Here is a 10,950-nt window from a genome sequence, read left to right as displayed (position 1 = left end):
ACCCAAAGGGACTTCTCTAATTAACATATAAGTCCCACGACTTGATGATTTTTGGTGGATGAATATTTGAAACTTTTATTTATTATATAATATTGTGAATAGTGTGACTAGCCATTTCTAGAAATGGCATAAACGAAATAACTTTTTTTCTTAATAGCATAGATAAATGAAGCAACTTAATGAGTTTTTGGTGGTAAGGTTTATAAGTGGAAGGGTTTGTAGATCTTGATCTATATGGAGAGCATGGTGTGTAGTACACATTATTTATTAAAAAGATGATCATCTTCTAAGTGTGATTGACATAAAGGTTGTCTAGGTCATCCTATAGTGTTAGGTTGTTTTTACAAATATTGTGTAAGTAAGAATTGATATGGATGCACCACAAGTGAACTGTTAAGTAGTAAAATTTTAACAAGTTAATATGAATATATACCGTGTCTAGTCTACTTGTGCCATGTGTAGTTGCAAGTCGCTCTACTGTACCACAATGCTGCATTAGATCAATATTCTCTCTTAGGCTTCATCAGATCATTGAAGGCATTTTAGTGTCCTAGGGACTATGGTAGTAAAGTATCGAACTTGATATAAATACCTCCTGCATAAGCAAATATTCAGTGCTTATATGTTTATATGTTCAAACATTTGTCCATCAATCAACTTTAGAAAAAAAAATTGTGAACATCTATAGTGTGTTTGTACCGTCCTCGAGAATGTGTAGACAAAACTCAAAATAAGTTTTGAGAAACAAGCGGTTAATCGGTTGTATTAAGAGAGCCGATATATGCCTCCTTAGTAATTATTCAGAATATGTATCTGTTGAATTTATGGAGCCGTGCAAATTAAATAGATGTTAAATTTCAAAAGAACGAAACATGAAAACCATATTAGAAAAGTTTTTTTTTTAAAATACTGAAAACAAAACATTCCTTGATGAAAAGAGTCATTTGTGGTTTAGGATAAATATTCGTTTGAGTGGTAAAGATTTATGATACAACCCAATTTCGATTCAAGTTCATTTATTTTTTAGTTGAGCTACACTACAATTTCTAGGATTAAATGCTTTCCAAAACTTACAGAAATTAAAACTCTTCTATACCAAAAAAAAACTTTATACTACCAGATATGCTACAACTGGATTTATGTTCAAATATGAATTTTGTTGTTTGTGTAATCGAGTTATAGCTGTACGCACATGATTTGCTATGTTGACTTTGATTCGTGATTATCACTTACCAAGTAACTGGGATTGTTTTAATAATAATAAAGGAGTACACCGAGAATAGAACCGTATATATCAAAAGGCAGAAGTGTGCAGCCACAACACACTCCTAAAAAGGGAGTAGTAAGCTGGATTTTTTATGAAATTGACAACTTACCACAAGATTTGCATGAATTCATTTTCCTAAATTTGATTTAAACTTTATAGATATAAATAATTAATTTGACCGAGAATTATAGTATTGATTAACTCAGAGTAACATTTCGGATGCATTTCGTGTTCCTTGCGATTGGCACACACGTCTGATGAAGATTTATTACAGAGGATGATCTGACGGTGGCTGATAAAGATCCAGCATACAATGTCTACGAATAAAATGTGATTATCAACTACAATCAGGCCACTCTTAACTTAACCAGTGCTCAAGTTTAATTGTTGACATGACTAATCAGGTGGCGTATAAGTAGTACAACAATCAGCTGACTCCAAATGATTGAAAAGGTATTCTAAAAGTACAGAGAAGAGAGCAGCAACTCGATACATTCTACAGCAGGGAGAACAGATTCAACACATGAACTAGAATCTACCATCAAGAACATAACAGGTTAAGCTGGATTGCTTCTTATGTTGCCCTCTCAAAATCTACAAACTAACTAGTCATAATATAATGATAAATATCGTCGGATAATAGTCGATATAGATCAACAACAGGGTGGCTGTAATACGATTGCCCACATGCACCCAAATTTGGTCACAAATCGTAGCGATGCTCCACAACTTCATGGGCACTTCCTTTGGATGTAGGATACTCCATGTTCTTCGTATCTATAGTGAGATAAATCACATTATCTTGTGAGTTGTCCGTGACGAGATAGGGGAAACATAACCTAAAATACTGTGTTGTGCTTACTCTGCTTTGGAGAACCACATTTGCTGGAACGACCCAAGGGATGCTAGAATGCTCCCTCCAATCCAAACACTGCAGAATAAAATGACTTAAGGTATGTATGACTAGAACAAAGTGATCAGTATATTTTGGTAGTTCATGTGTTAAGCTTTTCAAGCAATAAAAACAAGCAACAGAGTTGCACTTTGCAGAGCCAAAAGGCACTCATTCAAACTTCTCCAGTGAGCAGTAGAGCAAAATGTTCAATCGAATTTGGGAAGGATAAAGACTACAAAGATAAAAGGGAATACCTGAATCGCCTCTCTACTGAATTTCCACTTGCCAAAACCTTTACACGAGTATTACCAGAAGATTCCTGCAATATTTTGAGGTATATATAAGAACAAGCCTTGCACAAGGTCTAAGGAAACATTTTCAATAGCCTGAAAACAGAATAGAGTTCTATTAACTTGCACTCTGGCCCGTTATTAACTAACCCAAGAAAAAAAATGAGATTCATTTATTCTTGTATTTCCATATTGGACAAGAACAAAGAAAAAGATCATAGGCTTGACTCCTATATGTTGTTTCCTCTGTTTGAAAACAGATGGCATTAGAGACATCAAAGGACTCCAACCACAAATCTTTAACTGTTTCTAAGTTCTGCATTTATAATTATATGTTATTCATATAATGATAAAATATACTTTTCATGAAAAAGGCAAACCTACCACTACTTCTCCATGTAGCAACCCCGGAATATTTTCAATGTACTTTAGTAGTTAAAAATTTAAAAGTTTGGCTGCACAGGCTATAAAATGGTGCACATTTAAAAATGGGAAGTATAAACAGGATGAGGCCAGGGCAGTCCTAGTTTGTTCTGAAGAAAAAATATACCTCAAGTACTTCTTTTTCTAGCCTCTCCTTCAACTGCAGGATTGATGATGAACCACCTGAAAGCTATCCACAATGCATGTTTGCAGATGTTAGAATTGTATTAACAGAACTTCACAAGAGAATTTTGGGAAAGATATCACTAAGCTCATGGATGGCAACACCAAGAGAGCTAGTAAAATGTGGTTGAAGAATTTATAGGCATTTACCAGAATACTGCTTAGCAGTTCCTTGCGAATGTCAACATCGCACCTATTTACACTATCAATGACCTGAGAAAGTAACAGCAATAGCAACTTCAGTAATATGAAGAACTGCCAGGGATGCGCAACAGTAAATGCAAGTCTAGCTCTCATTTAACTCACCATTCGTGGAAGGCCACGAACTGACATTGAATCTGCAAATCCATCAACTCCAGGAATAGTCTATGCATCACAAAATTCGTGTGCATGTGAGAGTCAGCAATTCAACATGGTTCAAAAGAATTTTTCAAGCCATCAACAGCATCTACTGAAGAAGAAAACAGCAAGCTGGTTTTGTTCTGGAACAAGGTAATCTAGTACCAGCACCAGTTACAAATCCTGCCTGAAATACAAGTGTACAGCAAGTATTATTCTCTTCATCAAACCTCACCTGAGAAAGAGATGGATTAAACAGAATATCAGGAATCTTGAATCTGTCTGCACCAACTTCAATGGTTCTGTCCAGATATCAGACAGCAAGTTAAAGATGCTTGAAAGGTACATTGCACAAACAAAATCTTAACCATAATGTTGTAGAAAATAGCAAGGAAAAGTTCAGCTATATCGGTGCATCTCAACACCCTCTTGGTGCATCATGCGCCACTCTCAAAATAACATGCAAATGACCACGACAATTTAAAGAAGTTGGGTTCATGAGATGACCTACCAATCTGCAAAGTCACAACATATAGAAGCTGAAGGTACATGGGAAGGTTAAAGGACAATAAATCTTAGTGCTGCACTCAAGTTCTCCCTTCTATTTGACTTCCATTTCACTGAACTAGTTCAAATTGTGGTATACTCCCTCTGTAGTCTGTCCCAAATTATAGGACGCCCTTATTTTTAAGGAAAATCAAACTCGGTAACTTTTTACTAATAATAATACTAACCATATCAATGCTAAGTATTATGCATGTTATATCACCAGATTCATATTTTGAAGTACTTTCATGTGATGCTAATTTCATATTCATTGGGAAGATGACATGGAATAAATTAATGGTCAAAGTATGTCATTGAAGACCGTGTAAAAAATATATATGCCTTATAATTTGGGATGGAGGGAGTATTAATTTTATGTCAATATATTGTTGATTTTCATTGTGGTATATCAATTTTATAAACAATCATTGTGGTGTACTGAGGTATCATGCACAGATGCAGCAGATGCACATGCAGAAAAGTAGCTCATAATCTAACTGTATTGGAACACGTCAATAAGCCATTACAAAATTAAACCACTAAACCTACTGGAAAAAAAAATATGCGCATAAATAATTTTGATATACAACTTACTGTCCATCTGGAAGCTCATATGAAGTTGTAGGAACGTTTGCATATGCCACTTCTGCATGAAAATAAAACAGGGAAAAGTAAACAGCAGAACATAAAAAAAAAGAACATAAAAGGACAGGTTAAAACAGTCCCTGCAACAAAGATAATTTATGTTACAGGACTTCAGATAATAATAAAAAATAGCCAACTAGTGCGTGTACGGCAGGGACAATTGCAAATTTACCACTACTTTGAATCGTTATTGCAAGACTGCCACTAGAAAATTGCAAAAATGCCACTAGAACTGTCACTCGAGTGGCATCCTTGCAAAATTGAAAAAACCGGTGGCAAATTTGCAAATGCCCCATTCATAAATTAAATGTGTTTATATTATACCATCGAAGGCAGTATCTGGAACCCTGCAAACTGACTCCTTGATATCACTAGCAATAGCTCTCTGTGAACATATGAAGCATCACCATTGAAGGCATTCAGACAAAATTAAACAACAGAGAACAAAAATAAATGATCTGTCAATGAAAATACCATGCAGTATAACTTGTAACTCTCCGTTGTGTTTGGAAGATCAAGATCTACAACCTGAAAAGACAAGCATGCCGTCAAATTATCCATATGGTGTTGGTTCCCTTACAATCATACAGTGTAATGGCAGCAAAATCTTGTAGAAGCCGGGGATTAGCAAAAATCATGGTATCCACATGTATCAAAGTGGAACCATAATCATGATCAAGTAACACAACAATGCAGACCCTTAATAATAGACTAAATGAGTTTGACCACCAAGAAATAGGCCCCCACATAAATGCTAAGAAATAATGACCATAGTATTCCTCTCCACGAATAGACATAGACATACTCAAGGTAACTCACAGTGTGTGTGTGGATTTGGTTTTTGATAGGAGTTTGTGGAGAGTAGCTATCCATGTGCCAAAAGCATGCCTTTTAAGTGGTACATTGGTTTGGGTGCTTCAGTTTGAATTTCATCTCTAGCCTACCCCAACTTGTTTGAGACTAAAGGTGTTGTAGTAGTTGACTAATTTCACTTTTTGGATGCTTTGGATGCCATCCACACTTGGGGATACAAGGAATTGGTGATTAAATTTATCTTTCAGAGGAAGGACATGAAAGTATATTTTGAGAGATGTGGCATGGAGAAGACTTAATTCGGTGCCGAAAACAAGGTCAGCAAAAAAACAGACTGCCCCTCAGGATCTTCCACCTTTTCTGCCAGTAATCAAATGCCAATGTGTGGACTGTGAAGTCACTCCATAGGTAGTTAACTATTTTTGTAGTTTATATTTGCTGCTTTCACTGTTTCATATTTTTATCAAGTGAACTAATTTCGAACATACCAATAGCTAAGCATATATTGTTATAGTTGATTTTCAACAAAAAGGTAAGCTTAAACAGTCAACTTTGTAGCTCTCAGGGAAAAAATATGAATATCAACGAAGTGTTAAATAAACTAGACCTTATATTCGCCAGGGCCGACTTCCTTCTTCTTGAATGAATACCTGGGCCTTATCTGCAAATTGAACATTGAACAAATTGGATATGAACATACAAGAAGACTAGTATGCTATCTTAAGCAAGAGAGATGCTTACAACAACGCCCTTGCTCTCCAAGCTTTTCATCATACAGTCAGTTAAAAATTCACCACCAATTGGAGAAGTCGCCACAGACTGCAACATGAAATAAGTTAGCAACAAGTAGGGGAAAAAAAGTAGACTTCCTGAGAGGCAAGGTGAGAGTGCTGTCCATGTTATGTGAGCAAGCGTCCATGTAAAACAAGAAAAAGAAACTTATTGTCTTAAAAGAAGATTCCCTTATTCCCAGTTTTCAGATGAGAAAGTAGAGAATAAAAAGGGTAAAAATAACTAATTAGACACATGCAAGTAGTGCATTATGCACTTTGCCTTGACAATCAGTATTAAATAGTAGATCATACCTTTTGCAATACATAACCATCGTGAACAGCAGCAACCACAGTAGACCCACCACCGCTGCACAAAAAATGACAACATTGTCTCATTCCAGTAATGTTTCTCATAACGAAGCCCAAAAGCCATGAGAACAAAAATGAAATAAGTCATAAAATGCTTGACACCATTAAAGTCCAATAGAGACATCAGTGGACATGTCAGGCATCAAATTTGAGACAATCAGATACTATGGCTTAAAACATGCTGAAAGAATTTAGATGGTTATGCTTACACCCTATACCAAGATGATGTTAGGAATTTATGATACAGTAAAGGGGGAAAGAAGAGCATCAATCAACTCAAGTACAATATTGATGACCAGTAAAGAAAATATTGATGTTCTGATTCTTGAATGGTGTGGGAAGTGGGATTGACAGAACAGACAAGGATAGTGTTTCTCGCTTTCCACCCTTGGATGCAAGTGCATCCTTCATAAAAAATGATGCAGATGGTCATTAAAAATTGCTTTTTGATTTCTAAGTTCAGTTTCAACAGGATTTGTCTTGTTTGTCTATGTGTAGTTTGGTTTTATATTTGAAATACTGTGCATGACAGATTGACTTTGATATAACAGCCATTTTCTACTTCCATGGACATTTGTCATCATATTCTAAGGAGGATTGACAAGGTAAGATACACCCAATATTTGTGCACTGTGCCTAACGCCCTAACACTTACTGGTGGAAAAATATTTCAGAATTCAAAAGTTATAATGCATTTGTTTAAAGTTAAGGCTAAATGAAACATTTTATCTACAAGGAGACAGTAAGTTACAGCTGCAGAAATAAAATTTAATTAAGGACATGCTCACCTGTCAACTACCAACGATGTAGCGCGTCCAGATGCAAAAGATGTGAGAACCTGACAACCAAATCAACAATTAGAACTAATAAACTAATTACACGAATTATCACTTTTGACAAATACATACTGCATTTTTCGCTAGGAACAGTGCCGGCACTTTGTACTTCTCAAACATAAGTTCTGCTGCTCTATGGAACATGAGAAAAACAGTCAGGTCTTTTTCATAGAACCATACAAAAATAATAGGCAATGAATAGATATAACTCAGATTCATATCATCTCAGCTTGTGCTTATTGGTATTTATAAGTTTTACAGGGTGATCAACAATTCCATATTTGTCCATTCCTGAAGTACAGAAACACAGAAAAACTAACATTTCTTACGTTAAATGGAGAAGTAGAAAAGCATGCAGTAAATCCTGGTACCAATACAGTTCTCATGACTGATAAGAGTCATGGAAGATAAATGTGCTATAAATCAGCTAGTTCATATAACAAGCAATGTTTTTTAGGTTTGACGCAACTTAGCAACACAATTAATTTAAATACAGAACATATAGGCATACTTCTCTCTTTGCTGCCCTGTGTTTGTAGATGGTTCAGCTATCAACATAGGATGCTCCTCAGGATTGATCAATAGCCGCTGCCTGAAATGTAGAGCAAGTCAGTGTGAAGATAAAAGCTAACAAAGCAGAAACTTCAATAGTTGCATATCCACACCATATAGAGGAAATCCTAGTACTTAATCAATGTTAGCTAATAGAGATGCCACAGAATCCAATAAAAGTAAATAACCCAAGAAGGAAAGCCTTATCCAGTTTGTACACGTAAGAAGGAATTTCACTATCAGTATATTTGAAAAGCACAATATTAATATGTAAGGTAAAAAGATGGTGGGCAATGGCATAAAGCAGTAACCATGTTGACATCCAAAAGATGCCCTAGAGGCCTAGAAGATGAACTTTGTTGCAGATACTAAGCAAACTATGTTAAATAGAGAGTATGGTTCATCCCAAACTTCCCCAGAATCAAGGAAGGCATGTTTGGCCTTTTGCAGCAACTGGCAAGTGTTTGGCAAACCACACAAGCAATGTGCCAAACCTTGTTACTCTAGTGCCCCGCATGTCAGATATTTATTTTCTAGTCAAGTTTTGCCACAAGTGTGGCCAGCTCTTTCAGCGCGCACTTTTGGCACGACATTACTCAGATCTACATCAAATAGATAGTTAAACTCACCTGAAAGCATGATTCCATATATTGTCAACAATATCCCAATCAGTAACTGTTCCATCTTTCATTGGTGAAATCACCTATTGGGTAGGAAGAGAATCAGTAAACAATAGTTAACAAAATCATGAGCATCAATATTGATACTTGAGAATCTGCATAAACTAACCTCCATATGATCCCTCCTGAACTCCAATTCTTGACCAACATACAATTTGCGCTTTGTCTTGGCTTTGTCCACATCCATAGGTTTGGCTCCATTCTTAGAATCTGATGCAGCTTCAGCCTCCTTGTCTGCCTTTGCTTCATCAGTTTCTCCCGTTTGCTCAATTGAACCAACAACCTTAACACAACAGAATGTGCACCAACCACAGTAAGAACTTCTAAAACCAAATTACCCATTAGGTAGCTCAGATGCATAATCCCATGAACCAATGACATATCTTGCAACTACTGCCACGTTATGTAGAAAAAGGAGAAGAAAATATGCTAATCTATTAGCAGCGACATCAAATAGTGAAACTCAAAAACACTTTTTCTGTGTGATTCACACACCACTTTTTAGTACCTTACAGCTGATTGTTTTGCTATATGTCACTAAATTATATGTTTTCTCACTTCCTCAGCAACAAAGAGAAATTAGCAATCTACTCCAAGAATTCAAATTACCCCAATATAAGTCTGTTAACTAAAGGAAGAAAAAAATTTAAAAAAATAATACTGTAGAACCTAAGACAAAAAAATACCGCATCCCAAAATATAGTAACTTCACCCCCTACTTCCTCATCTCAACCAATCAAAAAAATCATATCCCCCATTTAATTCCACCTACTTCCTTAATACCCGTGCAAAACTCTAGAAATACTTATATTTTGGGACAGAAAGAGTACAATCCTATTTGACATAATACACAAGAAAAGTACTTCCCGTTACAAACACAGTAACCAGAAGTTCACCTGTCATAGCATTTGAAGTTAACGTCTAGTACCAACATGTAGCAATTCCACACAAACCACAATGCAGATTCTTTTAGCACTTTAAAAATTCAGTTTGGCATTTGACTCTCAGTGCACATATGCAACACTGCTAACTACTACCTATGCGAGCAATGGCACAGGTTTGCAGCTAAGACAAAGCTGAAAGGTAAACTAACAATGCAGTCAATACATCATAATTTTGCACGCATATGTCAAAATCAAAAGGTAAGTGCAGGTCTTATCTGTGGTACTATCCAATATCTGAGTTAGCCTGCTACTAACATTTTTTTTAAAAAAAAAAACTGCTGTTATTCATGTTCCCAGACTAAGATCCAGTGCTCGAATAAAACCATTAATCAGGTGGCTGGGGACCTAGGAGGAACTAATGCACGCAGCAAAATTCACAGCTTGACCTAAATAATAAACATATGTCTGTATATCATGACGCCACACACTAACACATCATTCTTTTTTTTTTTCAAATCAGAATTCAAAGTCAACGACCTAAAACAGCTCAAAATTATGGGGAGAAAACACACAAAATTGCCAGTGGGATTGCATTGCGCACAGAGCCCTATCATTTCCATGACACCACCCGCACGAACTCTCACCAACAAAACACGGACCACACAGTTCCAACTCCGAGACAGAATTACAGCGAGCCAACCAAGGAGGGGAGAAGAAGAAGAAGAAGAAGAAGAAGCATTCTGCCTCACCGAGGGGAAGACGGCCTTGGGGGTGTCATCACCGGCGTACCCCGCCTTGCAGCTGTAGGACCCCACGTCGATGACGATGGCCGAGACCTCATCTGCGAAAAAAACCAAGCAGCGCCAGTGCCACAGATCTCTAGGGTTTAGGGTTTAGCTCGGGGATGGACGGGGGCGAGAGAGGGGGGTACTTACCGCCGCCGTACATGGCTGGGGAGATCCGGGTGGCCGCCGGCGAGGGGATTCGGCGGCGGCGGTTCGTCGGCGGCGCGGAGGAGAGAGATCGGCGGCGGCGGGGTCGGGGGGAGGAGACGACGGCCAAGTGAAAGGGAAGAGAGGAGGAGAGAAAACGAAGGATTTTTTTTTCTTGTACCGAAATTGCCCCCCGCGTCGGATCGTCTTAACTGGAGCTTATCCTAGCCGTCCGATACGGCCCTCAGACCTCAACCAATGTTCCCTCCATTTCACAACCTTCATCACAGTTTTCTTTTCTTTTTTGAAACATAGTTAAAATGCATACGCCGACAACGCGCACACAAAACTACCTCTACGAGCACCTCTAGTAAACTGAGCTAGCAAATCTTGAGAATTGAGATTGATGAAATCACCACAGATGCCTCGCTATCAACGGGTATGTCGCTTACCACTAAAAGAATGATTAGGCTAAAATACGAACATACATGTCACATCTAGGATTTGAACCCGAGTGTGTTGG

General features: G+C 37.3%; 1 protein-coding gene across 1 annotated transcript; it reads right to left on the bottom strand.

The window, feature by feature from the left end:
• Positions 1–1,487: 1,487 nt before the first annotated feature.
• LOC127782433 (actin-related protein 4) lies at positions 1,488–10,595 on the bottom strand. The gene is made up of 20 exons (XM_052309613.1): positions 10,431–10,595; positions 10,245–10,336; positions 8,721–8,894; positions 8,561–8,634; positions 7,891–7,971; positions 7,452–7,512; positions 7,332–7,381; positions 6,487–6,541; positions 6,143–6,220; positions 6,009–6,062; positions 5,063–5,116; positions 4,913–4,973; positions 4,538–4,589; positions 3,633–3,699; positions 3,365–3,424; positions 3,209–3,271; positions 3,003–3,065; positions 2,417–2,481; positions 2,130–2,198; positions 1,488–2,044 (listed from the first exon to the last, which is right to left on the bottom strand). Exons 1-20 carry the CDS (start codon positions 10,441–10,443, stop codon positions 1,999–2,001), a joined length of 1,332 nt encoding a protein of 443 aa, XP_052165573.1. The 5' UTR covers positions 10,444–10,595; the 3' UTR covers positions 1,488–1,998.
• Positions 10,596–10,950: the final 355 nt, after the last annotated feature.

The sequence above is a fragment of the Oryza glaberrima genome, chromosome 8, assembly GCF_000147395.1.
Source record: "Oryza glaberrima chromosome 8, OglaRS2, whole genome shotgun sequence".
Lineage (NCBI taxonomy): Eukaryota > Viridiplantae > Streptophyta > Magnoliopsida > Poales > Poaceae > Oryza > Oryza glaberrima.
This window is presented reverse-complemented; position numbering and strand designations above follow the sequence as displayed.

Bases quoted from the DNA above. Each gene is read 5' to 3' on its own strand.
- LOC127782433 (XM_052309613.1), bottom strand. The intron at 6,542-7,331 runs GTGAGCATGTCC...TTTTTTGTGCAG, and splicing joins ACATCGTTGGTAGTTGACAG to CGGTGGTGGGTCTACTGTGG. The intron at 3,066-3,208 runs GTAAATGCCTAT...CATTGTGGATAG, and splicing joins AACTGCTAAGCAGTATTCTG to CTTTCAGGTGGTTCATCATC.